The 18,183-nt window shown below is 49.6% G+C and overlaps 1 protein-coding gene across 1 annotated transcript in view; it reads left to right on the top strand.

The window, feature by feature from the left end:
- Nucleotides 1-18,183, top strand: part of LOC110513669 (small G protein signaling modulator 2-like) — a 141,548-nt gene that overhangs the window by 110,871 nt on the left and 12,494 nt on the right. Inside the window, exons 13-18 of the mRNA XM_036961562.1 lie at nt 5,598-5,754; nt 6,091-6,155; nt 6,655-6,800; nt 15,856-15,984; nt 16,174-16,350; nt 17,077-17,511. Of these exons, the coding sequence (XP_036817457.1) occupies nt 5,598-5,754; nt 6,091-6,155; nt 6,655-6,800; nt 15,856-15,984; nt 16,174-16,350; nt 17,077-17,511 (1,109 nt within the window). The remainder of the gene's footprint in view (nt 1-5,597; nt 5,755-6,090; nt 6,156-6,654; nt 6,801-15,855; nt 15,985-16,173; nt 16,351-17,076; nt 17,512-18,183) is intronic.

The raw sequence follows: 18,183 nt of genomic DNA, 5'->3' as shown, positions 1-18,183 counted from the left end.
CTTCACTATACCCATACACTATACCCTTCACTATACCCTTCACTATACCCTTCACTATACCCATACACTATACCCTTCACTATACCCTTCACTATACCCTTCACTATACCCTTCACTATACCCTTCACTATACCCTTCACTATACCCATACACTATACCCTTCACTATACCCTTCACTATACCCTTCACTATACCCTTCACTATACCCTTCACTATACCCTTCACTATACCCTTCACTATACCCTTCTCTATACTCTTCTCTTTGCTGTCTAGTTTTTGTTCTGGCTCCGTTGTCTTCATTTATGTTCACTGCAGCATGCCTGACGAATTTGCATGTGAGATATGTAGCAACCAGTTTCATTTTGTTTTAATAGAATGTGTTAAAAAAAATGTGTATATATATCATTTCTTTCTTTCTTTCTTTCTTTCTTTGCTCTGATTTAGTTTTGTCCTCTTCCTCTGTTAGTGCAGTCGTTTTTTCTGCGATGCTGTTCACTGTAATTCTTCACTAACCCAGGTCGTGCCCTCGTCCCTTTCATTGTGACGGCTAGGTCCTGTGGGGTTCCGCAGTAGTAGAGACAAAACTTTGGTTCCTACCCTGATCCACGTTGGTTCCTACCCTGTTACACGTTGGTTTCTACCCTGTTACACGTTGGTTCCTACCCTGTTACACGTTGGTTCCTACCCTGTTACACGTTGGTTCCTACCCTTTTCCACGTTGGTTCCTACCCTGTTCCACGTTGGTTCCTACCCTGTTCCACGTTGGTTCCTACCCTTTTCCACGTTGGTTTCTACCCTGTTACACGTTGGTTTCTACCCTGTTACACGTTGGTTTCTACCCTGTTACACGTTGGTTTCTACCCTGTTACACGTTGGTTCCTACCCTTTTCCACGTTGGTTCCTACCCTGTTCCACGTTGGTTCCTACCCTGTTCCACGTTGGTTCCTACCCTGTCACACTTTGTTGTCTACCCTGTTACACGTTGGTTTCTACCCTGTTACACGTTGGTTTCTACCCTGTTACACGTTGGTTTCTACCCTGTTACACGTTGGTTTCTATCCTGTTACACGTCGGTTCCTAACCTGTTACACGTTGGTTTATACCCTGTTACACGTTGGTTTCTATCCTGTTACACGTTGGTTTCTACCCTGTTACACGTTGGTTTGTACCCTGTCACACTTTGTTGTCTACCCTGTTCCACGTTGGTTTCTACCCTGTTACACGTTGGTTTCTACCCTGTCACACTTTGGTTCCTACCCTGTCACACTTTGGTTCCTACTCTGTTCCACGTTGGTTCCTACCCTGTTACATGTTGGTTACCTACCCTGTTACAATTTGGTTCCTACCCTGTTACAGAATCGATATGTCAAGGGGTTGCATTACCAAAAACCCTAAAGTCAAAAATACCTTTTCTCAGGAGTGTGAATGCGGGGTCTCCTGTCCAGGCAGCATGTTATGTTTTATCATTTTAATTTCATGGTTTTTCTGCTGAAAAGTCAAAGAGCAGCAACTCATATTTATAACAGATCATCAGCTCCATCCTGAAGAATTAAGGTGAAGAGCATTTCTTTAATGTTTACATTTTTCTGATTCTTTCTACTTTTGGTTTACCCTTATTGTTATCCTTTTAGTTTTAGTGGAGCTTTTCTGTTGTAATGTTCTGGCTTTATGCTTCCTGCATGGCCTGAGATCCCCGCTGCCCTGTCTCTCTCCTCCTGGTCCTTCTCCTCTCCTCTCCTCCTGGCCTTCTCCTCTCTTCTCCTCCTGTCCCTTTCCTCTCCTCCTGTCCTTCTCCTCTCCTCCTGGCCCTCTTCTCTCCTCCTGGCCTTCTCCTCTCTTTTCCTCCTGTCCCTTTCTCTCCTCCTGTCCTTCTCCTCTCCTCCTGGCCCTCTCCTCTCCTCCTGGCCTTCTCCTCTCAAGCTCTCCTGTCCTCCTCCTCTCAAGCTCTCCTGTCCTCCTGGCCTCCACCTGGTCCTTCTCTCCTCCTGCCCTGTCTCTCTCCTCCTGGTCCTTCTCCTCTCCCACTCTCCTCTCCTCCTGGTCCTTCTCCTCTCCCACTCTCCTCTCCTCCTGGCCTTCTCCTCTCCTCTCCTCCTTGCCTTCTCCTCTCACGCTCTCCTCCTGGCCTTCTCCTCTCACACTCTCCTCTCCTCTTGGTCCTTCTCCTCTCCCGCTCTCCTCTCCTCCTGGCCTTCTCCTCTCCCGCTCTCCTCTCCTCCTGGTCCTTCTCCTCTCCCGCTCTCCTCTCCTCCTGGTCCTTCTCCTCTCCCGCTCTCCTCTCCTCTCCTCTCCTCCTGGCCTTCTCTTCACCTCCTGGCCTTCTCCTCTCACGCTCTCCTCCTGGCCTTCTCCTCTCACGCTCTCCTCTCCTCCTGGTCCTTCTCCTCTCACGCTCTCCTCTCCTCCTGGTCCTTCTCCTCTCACGCTCTCCTCTCCTCCTGGTCCTTCTCCTCTCCTCTCCTCCTGGTCCTTCTCCTCTCCCGCTCTCCTCTCCTCCTGGTCCTTCTCCTCTCCTCTTGGTCTTCTCCACTCCCGCTCTCCTCTCCTCCTGGTCTTCTCCTCTCCCGCTCTCCTCTCCTCCTGGTCTTCCCCTCTCCCGCTCTCCTTTCCTCTTGGTCTTCCCCTCTCCCGCTCTCCTTTCCTCTTGGTCTTCTCCTCTCCTGCTCTCCTCTCCTCTTGGTCTTCTCCTCTCCTCTCCTAATGTTTCTTTGGCTCTTGTGGAGCTGGTTTGTTCTCCATGTTGTCTTCTCTCTGCCCCAGCATGCTCTGCTGTGTCTGCTCGCTTCCTTCCGTTGGTTTCCAAAACTCTCGCTTCCTATTCATTTCCATGTTTTTGTTTATTCTCAGTATAATATGTGTTTTATGATGCCTGTCTGACTCACTTACGGACAATCACAAACATAAATGTATACCTCATCTACAGTGGAAGTCGGAAGTTTACATACACCTTAGCCAACCACATTTAAACTCCGTTTTTCACAATTCCTGACATTTAATCCTGGTAAAAATTCCCTGTTTTAGGTCAGTTAGGGTCACCACTTTATTTTAAGTATGTGAAATGTCAGAATAATAGTAGAGAATGATTTATTTCAGCTTTTATTTCTTTCATCACATTCCCAGTGGGTCAGAAGTTTAGATACACTCAATTAGTATTTGGTAGCATTGCCTTTAAATTGTTTAACTTGGGTCAAACGTTTTGGGTAGCCTTCCACAAGCTTCCCACAATAAGTTGGGTGAATTTTGGCCCGTTCCTCCTGACAGAGCTGGTGTAACTGAGTCAGGTTTGTAGGCCTCCTTGCTCACACACTCTTTTTCAGTTCTGCCCACAAATGTTCTATAGGATTGAGGTCAGGGCTTTGTGATGGCCACTCCAATACCTTGACTTTGTTGTCCTTAAGCCATTTTGCCACAACTTTGGAAGTATGCTTGGGGTCATTGTCCATTTGGAAGACCCATCTGCGACCAAGCTTTAACTTCCTGACTGATGTCTTGAGATGTTGCTTCAATATGTCCACATAATTTTCCTGCCTCATGATGCCATCTATTTTGTGAAGTGCACCAGTCCCTCCTGCAGCAAAGCACCCCCACAACATGATGCTGCCACCCCCGTGCTTCACGGTTGGGATGGTGTTCTTCGGCTTGCAGGCCCTCCCCCTTTTTTCTCCAAACATAACGATGGTCATTATAGCCAAACAGTTCTATTTTTGTTTCATCAGACCAGAGAACATTTCTCCAGAATGTACGATTTTTATGGCGGTTTTGGAGCAGTGGCTTCTTCCTTGCTGAGCGGCCTTTCAGTTTATGTCGATATAGGACTCGTATTACTGTGGATATAGATGCTTATGTACCTGTTTCCTCCAGCATCTTCACAGGGTCCTTTGCTGTTGTTCTGGGATTGATTTGCACTTTTCGCACCAACTTATGTTCATCTCTAGGAGTCAGAACGCGTCTCCTTCCTGAGCGGCATGACGGTTGCGTGGTCCCATGGTGTTTATACTTGCGTACTATTGTTTGTACAGATGAACGTGGTACCTTCAGGCGTTTGGAAATTGCTCCCAAGGATGAACGAGACTTGTGGAGGTCTACAATTTTTTTTCTGAGATTTTGGCTGATTTATTTTGATTTTTCCGTGATGTCCAGCAAAGAGGCACTGAGTTTGAATGTAGACCTTGAAATACATCTCCAATTGATTTAAATAATGTCAATTAGCCTATCAGAAGCTTCTAAAGCCCTGACATGACTTTCTGGAATTTTCCAAGCTGTTTAAAGGCACAGTCAACTAACTTAGTGTATGTAAACTTCTGACCCACTGGAATTGTGACACAGTGAATTTTATAAGTGAAATAATCTGTCTGTAAACAATTGTTGGAACAATGACTTGTGTCACGCACAAAGTAGACGTCCCAACTGACTTGCCAAAACTGTAGTTTGTTAACAACAAATTTGAGGAGTGGTTGAAAAACAAGTTTTAATGACTCCAACCTGAGTGAAAACTGTAAACTTCCGACTTCAACTGTATTTGAGCAAAATTAAATATACAATATTTGAAAAAAGCAATTTCTTTTTTTAAACACATGAATCTGAAATCGATAAAGAGAGAAATCTCTCTCTACCTTAATGAATTGATGTCATGTACAGTAACAGATAATGCCATTGTAGCCAGACAAGGGATGTTAGCTAGATTAGTTTAGTGTCTCAGAGCACCTTTCATCTTTTCTGTCCCTACTTATTGTTTAATCTCCTTTCTCGCTGTTGTACTTCCCCTTTCTCTCTCTCTCTCCATCGTTACTCTCTCCCTTCTCTGTCCATCCATCTCTCTCTCTCTCTCTCTATTATCCTTCTCTCTCCATCCTCCCTCTCTCTATCCTCCCTCTCTCCATTCTCCCTCTCCCTCTCTCTTCATTCTCCCTCTCTCCATCCTCTCTCTCTCCATTCTCCCCTCTCCCTCTCTCTCCATCCTCCCTCTCTCCATCCTCCCTCTCTCCATCTCCCCTCTCCCTCTCTCTTCATTCTCCATCTCTCTCCATCTCCCATCTCTCTCCATCTCCCCTCTCCCTCTCTCTTCATTCTCCATCTCTCTCCATCTCCCCTCTCCCTCTCTCTTCATTCTCCATCTCTCTCCATCTCTCTCCATCTCCATCTCTCTCTCTCTCCCTCTCTCTTCATTCTCCCTCTCTCTCCATCTCCTCTCTCCCTCTCTCTCCATTACTCTCCATCCTCCCTCTCTCTCTCCCTATTTCCCCACCATCTCCCCTCTCCCTCTCTCTCCATTCTCCATCCTCCCTCTCTCTCTCTCTCCCCCCCATCTCCCCTCTCCCTCTCTCTCCATTCTCCATTCTCCATCCTCCCTCTATCTCCCCTCTCCCTATTCTCTCTCTCTCCCCCCATCTCCCCTCTCCCTATTCTCTCTCTCTCTCCCCTCTACCTCTCTCTCTCTCTCTCTCTCCCCCCCATCTCCCTCTCTCTCTCTCCCCCCCCCATCTCCCTCTCTCTCCCCCCCATCTCCCTCTCTCTCCCCCCCATCTCACCCTCTCTCTCTCTCTCTCCCCCCCCCCCATCTCCCCCTCTCCCTATTCTCTCTCCCCCTCCTCCTCCAGACCATGGGGAGATGATGGACATCCAGGGAGCCTATACGGGAGGCAGCCCGTCGTCATGGCATCAGGCAGCAGACATGTCGTCATGTCTGTGTTGCTCCACAGGGGGCAGTAATGTCTCCTTGGAAAACCCCGCAGGCTGCACCTGCATCCATGACCGGTGAGAATACACACACACACACTCACACATGGACACACACTCACACACACATGGACACACACACACACAAGAACATTGACTCACACAACTAACGAACTCACACATACATGCATGCACACATACAGAGTCCGTTACTCACACAGAGTCCGTTACTCACACAGAGTCCGTTACTCACACAGAGTCCGTTACTCACACAGAGTCCGTTACTCACACAGAGTCCGTTACTCACACAGAGTCCGTTACTCACACAGAGTCCTGATTCATCACATCATTATTTGATAACCTGAAATCATGCTATCATCATCTCACCGTTGTGCGTGTGTTTCCTGTTTCCAGTATCCCTCTGAAGATGCTGTGCCAGAATATGAAAAGGCAGATCTTGTCCAGGGCATTCTACGGATGTAAGTCTGTCTGTGTTCTTTCTCTCAAAGTAGTTTGTTTCTCAGTTCCCTGTTTAGTCAGAAAGGGAGAGATCTCCTGTCTTCTTTTGTATTTCTTTCTCTCCACTCCTTCCTTCCTGTCTCCCTCCCTCCCTCCCTACCCCGCTCCCTACCTCCCTCCCTACCCCACTCCCTCCCTCCCTCCCTACCCCACTCCCTCCCTCCCTCCCTCCCCCACTCCCTCCCTCCCTCCCCACCCGCTCCCTCCCTCCCTACCCACCCGCTCCATCCCTCCCTCCCTCCCTACCCCACTCCCTCCCTCCCCCGCTCCCTCCCTACCCCACTCCCTCCCTCCCTCCCTACCCCACTCCCTCCCTCCCTCCCCACCCCTCCCCACCCGCTCCATCCCTCCCTCCCTCCCTACCCCACTCCCTCCCCCGCTCCCTCCCTCCTCCCCTCTCTCCCTCCTCCCCTCCTCTCTCCCTCCTCCCCTCCCTCCCTCCTCCCCTCCCTCCCCCAGGGCTGGCCTACTGTCGACATCTGTCCACAGTCCGTACCCACTTGTCGGCACTGGTCAGCCACAACATTGTCCTTCCTGACAAACCTTGCGAGGCATCGGGGGGACTGAGCAGAGACGTGTGGAGAAAGTACCAGAAAGACTGCAAGGTGGGTTAGTGGCTGGCTGGGTGGATGGCTAAATGGACGGCTGGGTGGCTAGCAATGTGGCTGGGTGGATGACTGGGTGGCTGGCTGACTGACTGGCTGCGTGGACGGCTAGGTGGCTGGCTATGTGGATGGCTGTGTAGCTGGCTGACTGGCTGGGTGGATGGCTGGCTGACTGGCTGGGTGGATGGCTGGGTGGCTGGCTGACTGACTGGCTGCGTGGATGGCTAGGTGGCTGGCTATGTGGATGGCTGGCTATGTGGATGGCTGGGTGGGTGGATGGCTGGGTGGGTGGATGGCTATGTGGATGGCTGCGTGGCTGGCTGGCTGGCTGGTTAGTTGGGTGGCTGGCTGACTGACTGACTGGATGGCTAGGTGGCTGGCTGGGTGGGTGGATGGCTGGGTGGGTGGATGGCTGCATGGCTGGCTGGGTGGGTGGCTGGTGTAATGTTGCAGCTTGTCCTCTAAAAGGGGTCAACATAAACATCACTCTATGCTCAGTAATCACATTCAATTCAAGAAGAAATCCATGTTGGTTGGGGGTAGCTATGAGAGATACGAGGGGGTTGGGGGTAGCTATGAGAGGGTTGGGGGTAGCTATGAGAGATACGTGAGGGTTGGGGGTAGCTATGAGAGATACGTGAGGGTTGGGGGTAGCTATGAGAGGGTTGGGGGTAGCTATGAGAGATACGTGAGGGTTGGGGGTAGCTATGAGAGATACGTGAGGGTTGGGGGTAGCTATGAGAGGGTTGGGGGTAGCTATGAGAGGGTTGGGGGTAGCTATGAGAGGGTTGGGGGTAGCTATGAGAGATACGTGAGGGTTGGGGGTAGCTATGAGAGATACGTGAGGGTTGGGGGTAGCTATGAGAGATACGTGAGGGTTGGGGGTAGCTATGAGAGATACGTGAGGGTTGGGGGTAGCAATGAGAGATACGTGAGGGTTGGGGGTAGCTATGAGAGATACGTGAGGGTTGGGGGTAGCTATGAGAGATACGTGAGGGTTGGGGGTAGCTATGAGAGACACGAGAGGGTTGGGGGTAGCTATGAGAGACACGAGAAGGTTTGAGGTAGCTATGAGAGACATGAGAGATTTGGGGGTAGCTATGAGAGACACGAGAAGGTTGGAGGTAGCTATGAGAGACACGAGAAGGTTGGAGGTAGCTATGAGAGACACGAGAAGGTTGGAGGTAGCTATGAGAGACACGAGAGGGTTGGGGGTAGCTGTGAGAGATATGAGAGAGTTGGGGGTAGCTATGAGAGGGTTGGGGGTAGCTATGAGAGATACGAGGGGGTTGGGGGTAGCTATGAGAGATACGTGAGGGTTGGGGGTAGCTATGAGAGATACGTGAGGGTTGGGGGTAGCTATGAGAGACATGAGAGGGTTGGAGGTAGCTATGAGAGACACGAGAAGGTTGGAGGTAGCTATGAGAGACACGAGAGGGTTGGGGGTAGCTATGAGAGACACGAGAAGGTTGGAGGTAGCTATGAGAGACACGAGAGGGTTGGGGGTAGCTGTGAGAGATATGAGAGAGTTGGGGGTAGCTATGAGAGGGTTGGGGGTAGCTATGAGAGATACGAGGGGGTTGGGGGTAGCTATGAGAGATACGTGAGGGTTGGGGGTAGCTATGAGAGATACGTGAGGGTTGGGGGTAGCTATGAGAGACATGAGAGGGTTGGGGGTAGCTATGAGAGACATGAGAGGGTTGGGGGTAGCTATGAGAGACATGAGAGGGTTGGGGGTAGCTATGAAAGACACGAGAAGGTTGGAGGTAGGTATGAGAGACACGAGAGGGTTGGGGGTAGCTATGAGAGATACGTGAGGGTTGGGGGTAGCTATGAGAGATACGTGAGGGTTGGGGGTAGCTATGAGAGACACGAGAAGGTTGGAGGTAGCTATGAGAGACACGAGAAGGTTGGAGGTAGCTATGAGAGACACGAGAGGGTTGGGGGTAGCTGTGAGAGATATGAGAGAGTTGGGGGTAGCTATGAGAGGGTTGGGGGTAGCTATGAGAGATACGAGGGGGTTGGGGGTAGCTATGAGAGATACGTGAGGGTTGGGGGTAGCTATGAGAGATACGTGAGGGTTGGGGGTAGCTATGAGAGACATGAGAGGGTTGGGGGTAGCTATGAGAGACATGAGAGGGTTGGGGGTAGCTATGAGAGACATGAGAGGGTTGGGGGTAGCTATGAGAGACACGAGAAGGTTGGAGGTAGGTATGAGAGACACGAGAGGGTTGGGGGAAGCTATGAGAGATACGAGGGGGTTGGGGGTAGCTATGAGAGATAGCAGAGGGTTGGGGGTAGCTATGAGCAATAGGAGAGGGTTGGGGGTAGCTATGAGAGACAGGAGAGGGTTGGGGTAGCTGTGAGAGACAGGAGAGGGTTGAGGGTAGCTATGAGAGACAGGAGAGGGTTGGGGGTAGCTATGAGAGACACGAGAAGGTTGGAGGTAGCTATGAGAGATATGAGAGAATTGGGGGTAGCTATGAGAGACACGAGAAGTTTGGAGGTAGCTATGAGAGATGAGAGATTTGGGGGTAGCTATGAGAGACACGAGAAGGTTGGAGGTAGCTATGAGAGACACGAGAAGGTTGGAGGTAGCTATGAGAGATACGAGGGGGTTGGGGGTAGCTATGAGAGATACGTGAGGGTTGGGGGTAGCTATGAGAGACATGAGAGGGTTGGGGGTAGCTATGAGAGACATGAGAGGGTTGGGGGTAGCTATGAGAGACATGAGAGGGTTGGGGGTAGCTATGAGAGACACGAGAGGGTTGGGGGAAGCTATGAGAGATACGAGGGGGTTGGGGGTAGCTATGAGAGATAGGAGAGGGTTGGGGGTAGCTATGAGCAATAGGAGAGGGTTGGGGGTAGCTATGAGAGACAGGAGAGGGTTGGGGGGTAGCTATGAGAGACAGGAGAGGGTTGGGGGTAGCTATGAGAGACAGGAGAGGGTTGGGGGTAGCTATGAGAGATATTAGAGAGTTGGGGGTAGCTATGAGAGGGTTGGGGGTAGCTGTGAGAGATACGAGGGGGTTGGGGGTAGCTATGAGAGATACGTGAGGGTTGGGGGTAGCTATTAGAGATACGTGAGGGTTGGGGGTAGCTATGAGAGAGACATGAGGGTTGGGGGTAGCTATGAGAGACATGAGAGGGTTGGGGGTAGCTATGAGAGACATGAGAGGTTTGGGGGTAGCTATGAGAGACACGAGAAGGTTGGAGGTAGCTATGAGAGATATGAGAGAATTGGGGGTAGCTATGAGAGACACGAGAAGTTTGGAGGTAGCTATGAGAGACACGAGAGGGTTGGGTGTAGCTATGAGAGATATGAGAGGGTTGGGGGTAGCTATGAGAGATACGTGAGGGTTGGGGGTAGCTATGAGAGATACGTGAGGGTTGGGGGTAGCTATGAGAGATGAGAGATTTGGGGGTAGCTATGAGAGACACGAGAAGGTTGGAGGTAGCTATGAGAGACACGAGAAGGTTGGAGGTAGCTATGAGAGACACGAGAGGGTTGGGGGTAGCTGTGAGAGATATGAGAGAGTTGGGGGTAGCTATGAGAGGGTTGGGGGTAGCTATGAGAGATACGAGGGGGTTGGGGGTAGCTATGAGAGATACGTGAGGGTTGGGGGTAGCTATGAGAGATACGTGAGGGTTGGGGGTAGCTATGAGAGACATGAGAGGGTTGGGGGTAGCTATGAGAGACATGAGAGGGTTGGGGGTAGCTATGAGAGACATGAGAGGGTTGGGGGTAGCTATGAGAGACACGAGAAGGTTGGTGGTAGGTATGAGAGATATGAGAGAGTTGGGGGTAGCTATGAGAGACACGAGAGGGTTGGGGGATGCTATGAGAGATACGTGAGGGTTGGGGGTAGCTATGAGAGATAGAAGAGGGTTGGGGGTAGCTATGAGCGATAGGAGAGGGTTGGGGGTAGCTATGAGAGACAGGAGAGGGTTGGGGGTAGCTATGAGAGACAGGAGAGGGTTGGGGGTAGCTATGAGAGACAGGAGAGGGTTGGGGGTAGCTATGAGAGATACGAAGGGGTTGGGGGTAGCTATGAGAGATACGTGAGGGTTGGGGGTAGCTATTAGAGATACGTGAGGGTTGGGGGTAGCTATGAGAGAGACGTGAGGGTTGGGGGTAGCTATGAGAGACATGAGAGGGTTGGGGTAGCTATGAGATACACGAGAAGGTTGGAGGTAGCTATGAGAGATATGAGAGAATTGGGGGTAGCTATGAGAGATATGAGAGGGTTGGGGGTAGCTATGAGAGATATGAGAGGGTTGGGGGTAGCTATGAGAGATAGGAGAGTGTTGGGGGTAGCTATGAGAGACACGAGAGGGTTGGTTGTAGCTATGAGAGATATGAGAGGGTTGGGGGTAGCTATGAGAGATATGAGAGGGTTGGGGGTAGCTATGAGAGATAGGAGAGTGTTGGGGGTAGCTATGAGAGACAGGAGAGGGTTGGGATTAGCTATGAGAGACACGAGAGGGTTGGGGGTAGCTATGAGAGACATGAGAAGGTTGGGGTAGTAGCTATGAGAGATCGGAGGGGGTTGGGGGTAGCTGTGAGAGATACGAGAAAGACATGAGGTTGGGGGTAGCTATGAGAGATATGAGAGGGTTGGGGGAAGCTATGAGAGACAGGAGAGGTTTGGGGGTAGCTGTGAGAGACATCCAGGATCCAGTTGCATAGGGAGGTGTTTAGTCCCAGAGTCCTTAGCTTAGTGATGAGCTTTGTGGGCACTATGGTGTTTAACTCTGAGCTGTAGTCAAGGAACCGCATTCTCACATAGGTGTTCCTTTTGTCCAGGTGAGAAAGGGCAGTGTGGAGTGCGATTGAGGTTACGTCATCTGTGGATCTGTTGGGGCGGTATGCGAATTGGAGTGGGTCTAGGCTGGAGGTGATATGGTCCTTGACTAGTCTCTCAAAGCACTTCATGATGACAGAAGTGAGTGCTACGAGGCGGTAGTCATTTAGCTCAGTTACCTTAGCTTTCGTGGGCACGGAAACAATGTTGGCCCTCTTGAAGCATGTGGGAACAGCAGACTGGGATAAGGATTGATTGAATATGTCCGTAAACACACCAGCCAGCTGGTCTGCGCATGCTCTGAGGACGCGGCTGGGGATGCCGTCTGGGCCTGCAGCCTTGCGAGGGTTAACACGTTTAAATGTTTTACTCACGTTGGCTGCAGTGAAGGAGAGCCCGCAGGTTTTGGTAGCGGGCCGTATCAGTGCCACTGTATTGTCCTCAAAGCGAGCAAAGAAGTTTAATTTGTCTGGGAGCAAGGCATCGTGGTCCGCGACGGGGCTGGTTTTTCTTTTGTAGTCTGTGATTGACTGTAGACCCTGCTACATTCCTCTCTTGTCTGAGCCGTTGAATTGCGACTTTACTTTGTCTCTATACTGACGCTTAGCTTGTTTGATTGCGGAGGGAATAGCTACACTGTTTGTATTCGGTCATGTCACCTTGCCCTGGTTTAAAAGCAGTGGTTCGCGCTTTCAGTTTTGCGCGAATGCTGCCATCAATCCACGGTTTCTGGTTGGGGAATGTTTTAACAGACGCTGTGGGTACAACATCACCGATGCACTTGCTAATAAACTCGCTCACCGAAGCATATTCATCAATGTTGTTGTTCGACGCTATGTGGAACATATCCCAGTCCACGTGATCAAAGCAATCTTGAAGCGTGGAATTCTATTGGTCGGACCAGCGTTGAACAGACCCGAGCACGGGTGCTTCCTGTTTTAGTTTCTTTCTATAGGCTTTGAGCAACAAAATGGAGTCGTGGTCAGCTTTTCCGGAAGGGGGGGCGGGGGAGGGCTTTATATGCGTCACGGAAGTTAGAATAACAATGATCCAGGGTTTTGCCAACCCGGGTTGCGCAATCGATATGCTGGTACAATTTAGGGAGCCTTGTTTTTAGATTAGCCTTGTTATTGTCCTGTTGAAAAACAAATGATAGTCCCACTAAGCGTAAACCAGATGGGATGGCGTATCGCTGCAGAATACTGTGGTAGCCATGCTGGTTAAGTGTGCCTTGAATTCTAAATAAATCACTGACAGTGTCACCAGCAAAGCACCCTCACACCTCCTCCATGCTTCACGGTGGAAACCACACATTCGGAGATCATCCGTTCACCCACACTGTGTCTCACAAAGACACGGCGGTTGGAATCAAAAATCTCAAATTTGGACTCATCATCAGACCAGATCATCAGACCAAAGGACAGATTTCCACCGGTCTAATGTCCATTGCTCGTGTTTCTTGGCCCAAGCTAGTCTCTTCTTCTTATTGGTGTCCTTTAGTAGTGATTTCTTTGCTGCAATTCAACCATGAAGGCCTGATTCACGCAGTCTCCTCTGAACAGTTGATGTTGAGATGTGTCTGTTATTTAATCTCTGTGAAGCTTTTATTTGGGCTGCAATCGGAGGTGCAGTTAACTCTAATGAATTTGAGAGCCAGTTTCACCATAGCGCTTGATGGTGTTTGCAACTGCACTTGAGGAAACTTTAAAAGTTATTGAAATTTTCCGGATTGACTGACCTTGTCTTAAATTAATGATGGACTGTCGTTTCTCTTTGCTTATTTGAGCTGTTCATGCCAGCTTTACTGATCTGAATCATTGTCTTGGTCTCTCTCTCTACTGTTCTGTCTCATAGCTTTTAGCCGTACCCTTATCCCACTCCTCCTCTGTTCCTCTGGTGATGTAGATGTGAATCCAGGCCCTGCAGTTCCTAGCGCCACTCCTATCCCCCAGGCGCTCTCTTTTGATGACTTCTGTAACCATAATAACTTTGGTTTCATGCATGTTAACATTAGAAGCCTCCTCCCTAAGTTTGTTTTATTCACTGCTTTAGCACACTCTGCCAACCCGGATGTTCTAGCCGAGTCTGAATCCTGGCTTAGGAAGACCACCAAAAACTATGAAATCTCCATCCCTAACTATAACATTTTCAGACAAGATAGAACGGCCAAAGGGGGCGGGGTTGCCATCTACTGCAGAGATAGCCTGCAGAGTTCTGTCCTACTATCCAGGTCTGTACCCAAACAATTTGAACTTCCACCTCTCTAAAAACGTCTCTCACTGTTGCCACCTGCTATAGACCACCCTCTGTCCCCAGCTGTGCTCTGGACACCATATGTGAACTGATTGCCCCCCATCTATCTTCAGAGCTCGTGCTGCTAAGTGACCTAAACTGGAACATCCTTAACACCCCAGCCATCCTACAATCTAAGCTTGATGCCCTCAATCTCACACAAATTATCAATGAACCTACCAGGTACCACCCCAAAGCCTTTAACACGGGCACCCTCATAGATATCATCCTGACCAACTTGCCCTCTAAATACACCTCTGCTGTTTTCAACCAAGATCTCAGTGATCATTGCCTCATTGCCTCGCTGACCCATCCGTAATGGGTCAGCGGTCAAACTACCTCCACTCATCACTGTCAAACTCTCCCTGAAACACTTCAGCAAGCAGCTCTTTCTAATTGACCTGGCCCGGGTATCCTGGATGGATATTGACCTCATCCCGTCAGTAGAAGATGCCTGGTTATTTTGTTTTAAATGCCTTCCTAACCATCTTAAATAAACATGCCCCATTCAAGAAATTTTGAACCAGGAACAAATATAGCTCTTGATTCTCTCCAGACCTGACTGCCCTTAACTAGCACAAAAACATTCTATGGCGTTCTGCATTAGCATCGAACAGCCCCCGTGATATGCAACTTTTCAGGGAAGTTAGAAACCATTATACACAGGCAGTTAGAAAAGCCAAGCCTAGCTTTTTCAAGCGGAAATTTGCTTCCTGCAACACAAACTCAAAAAAGTTCTGGGACACTGTAAAGTCCATGGAGAATAAGAACACCTCCTCCCAGCTGCCCACTGCACTGAAGATAGGAAACACTGTCACCACTGATAAATCCACCATAATTGAGAATTTCAATAAGCATTTTTCTACGGCTGGCCATGCTTTCCACCTGGCTACCCCTACCCCGGTCAACAGCACTGCACCCCCCACAGCAACTCACCCAAGCCTTCCCCATTTCTCCTTCTCCCAAATCCAGTCAGCTGATGTTCTGAAAGAGCTGCAAAATCTGGACCCCTACAAATCAGCCGGGCTAGACAATCTGGACCCTCTCTTTCTAAAATTATCTGCCAAAAATTGTTGCAACCCCTATTACTAGCCTGTTCAACCTCTTTCGTGTCGTCTGAGATTCCCAAAGATTGGAAAGCAGCTGCGGTCATCCCCCTCTTCAAAAGGGGGGACACTCTAGACCCAAACTGCTACAGACCTATATCCATCCTACCATGCCTTTCTAAAGTCTTCAAAAGCCAAGTCAACAAACAGATTACCGACCATTTCAAATCCCACCGCACCTTCTCCTCTATGCAATCTGGTTTCCGAGCTGGTCATGGGTGCACCTCAGCCACGCTCAAGGTCCTAAACGATATCTTAACCGCCACCGATAAGAAACATTACTGTGCAGCCGTATTCATTGACCTGGCAAAGGCTTTCGACTCTGTCAACCACCACATCCTCATCGGCAGACTCGATAGCCTTGGTTTCTCAAGTAATTGCCTCGCCTGGTTCACCAACTACTTCTCTGATAGAGTTCAGTTGTCAGAGCAGCTCACAAATTACTGCACCTGTACATAGCCCATCTATAATTTAGCCCAAACAACTACCTCTTCCCCTACTGTATTTATTTATTTATTTTGCTCCCCATTATTTTTATTTCCACTTTGCACATTCTTCCACTGCAAATCAACCATTCTAGTTTTTTACTTGCTATATTGTATTTACTACGCCACCATGGCCTTTACCTCCCTTATCTCACCTCATTTGCTCACATCGTATATAGACTTATTTTTCTACTTTATTATTGACTGTATGTTTGTTTTACTCCATGTGTAACTCTGTGTTGTTGTATTGTGTCGAACTGCTTTGCTTTATCTTGGCCAGGTCACAGTTGTAAATGAGAACTTGTTCTCAACTAGCCTATCTGGTTAAATAAAGGTAAAATACAATTTATTGTCTCTCTTTCTCTAGAACTATAAGGAGTTGGAGTTGTTGTGGCTGGTGTATTACGGAGGTGTACAGCATGACATCAGGAAGGAAGTCTGGCCCTTCCTGCTGGGTCACTACAAGTTTGGCATGGGCAAGAAGGACATGAGCCAGGTAGCTAACAATACGTATGTCTCTCTGTCTCTGTGTTTTAAGATCTGGCCACATGTACCCCACCAGAGACGGGGTTCAAGAGCTGTTTCCACCTCTTCCTTCCTGTCTTTTACTGTAACCCCCTCTCAGTTTCCAAATGTCATAAATATATTTATAATAAACATCTTGTCATACCGTGTTGGTCTGTAGATCGATGAGAGGATCGGTGCACGGTACCAGCAGGTGATGAAGGAGTGGAAGGCCTGCGAGGTGATCGTCAAGCAGAGAGAGAAAGAGATGCAGTCGGCCATCTTTGCTAATCTGTCTTCAGGAAGCAGCATAGAGAGCCACGCCCTCAGACACAGAGACTCCACTCTCTGCAATGAGGTGGGTTGGTTGGTTGATTAATTGGTTGGTTGATTGATTGGTTGATTGGTTAATTGGTTAATTGATTGATTAATTGGTTGATTGATTGATTGATTGATTGGTTGGTTGATTGGTTGAATAAAGTACATTTTTTAAATCATTATAAAAACACGTGCAAACATTACACATAACTAGAAAGGGTAGTTTTCCTGTTTTTTTTTAGCTGTTTATAAAACCCCCAACATCTCTACTACCCCTCCTCCCCCCTCCTCCCCCCATCTCCGTCCTCCTCAATCCTCCTGCCTTCTCCCTCCTCCTCCCCCCTTCTTCATCCTCCTGCCTTCTCCCCCCTTATCCTCCCTCCTCGCCCTTTCTCCGTCCTCCTCAATCCTCCTGCCTTCTCCCTCCTCCTCCCCCCTTCTTCATCCTCCTGCCTTCTCCCCCCTTATCCTCCCTCCTCGCCCTTTCTCCGTCCTCCTCAATCCTCCTGCCTTCTCCCTCCTCCTCCCCCCTTCTTCATCCTCCTGCCTTCTCCCCCCTTATCCTCGCTCCTCCCCCTTTCTCCGTCCTCCTCAAGCCTTCTGCATTCTCTCCCCTTCCTCCCTCCTCCTCCCCCCTTCTCCGTCCTCCTCAAGCCTCCTGCCTTCTCCCTCCTTTTCCTCCCTCCTCCCCCTTCCTCCCTCCTCCTCCGCCCTTCTCTGTCCTCCCCAACCCTCCTGCTTTCTCCTCCCTCCTCCCTCCTGCCAGGTGTTCATCTCAGTGGATGAGCCCGACGCAGGGGCGGGGGGGCAGGAAACCCCAGGAGGGGGAGGGAGAGACACCCCCGGCCACTCCACAGTGATTCTCCCCACAGTCAGTGGGGCACTAGCTCCTGATGAGCGTCCCCTAGTGGAGTTTGACTCCCCTGACTCCGGCCTTCCATCCTCCCGGAACTACTCTGTCACCTCCGGGCACTCTCAGATTCTCTCCTCTATCAACGATGGACAGAGCACGGAGGAGAAGGGGGGAGCAGGGGAGGAGGGGGGAGCAGGGGAGGAGGCTCGGCCACACTCGTACAGTGTGACGGAGGAGAAGGGGCGACAGGATTGGTTGAGTGAGGAGATGCTGTGCAGTCAGCTGGATAAGTTGATGACCAATGAGAATGGAGGAGCAGAGGGGATGCCTTCACTCTCCTCCTATACGGTAAGTACTGGACACACACACACACACACACACACACACACAGCGACAGATACTCAATAAAGACTCCCTGCACTCACAGGGAGCATCATTGAATTGCATATCAAAACACATAGATCAGTACTGTTCTGAGTACTGTTCTGAGTACTGTTCTGAGTACTGTTCTGAGTACTGTTCTGAGTACTGTTCTGGGTACTGTTCTGAGTACTGTTCTGAGTACTGTTCTGGGTACTGTTCTGAGTACTGTTCTGGGTACTGTTCTGAGTACTGTTCTGAGTACTGTTCTGGATGCTGTTCTGAGTACTGTTCTGGGTACTGTTCTGGGTACTGTTCTGAGTACTGTTCTGAGTACTGTTCTGAGTACTGTTCTGGGTACTGTTCTGGGTACTGTTCTGGATGCTGTTCTGAGTACTGTTCTGGATGCTGTTCTGGGTACTGTTCTGGATGCTGTTCTGGGTACTGTTCTGAGTACTGTTCTGGGTACTGTTCTGAGTACTGGTCTGAGTACTGTTCTGAGTACTGTTCTGGGTACTGTTCTGGGTACTGTTCTGAGTACTGTTCTGAGTACTGTTCTGAGAACTGTTCTGGATACTGTTCTGGATGCTGTTCTGGATACTGTTCTGAGTACTGTTCTGGGTACTGTTCTGAGTACTGGTCTGGATGCTGTTCTGGATG

The sequence above is a fragment of the Oncorhynchus mykiss genome, chromosome 24, assembly GCF_013265735.2.
Source record: "Oncorhynchus mykiss isolate Arlee chromosome 24, USDA_OmykA_1.1, whole genome shotgun sequence".
Classification (NCBI taxonomy): Eukaryota; Metazoa; Chordata; class Actinopteri; order Salmoniformes; family Salmonidae; genus Oncorhynchus; species Oncorhynchus mykiss.
This window is presented reverse-complemented; position numbering and strand designations above follow the sequence as displayed.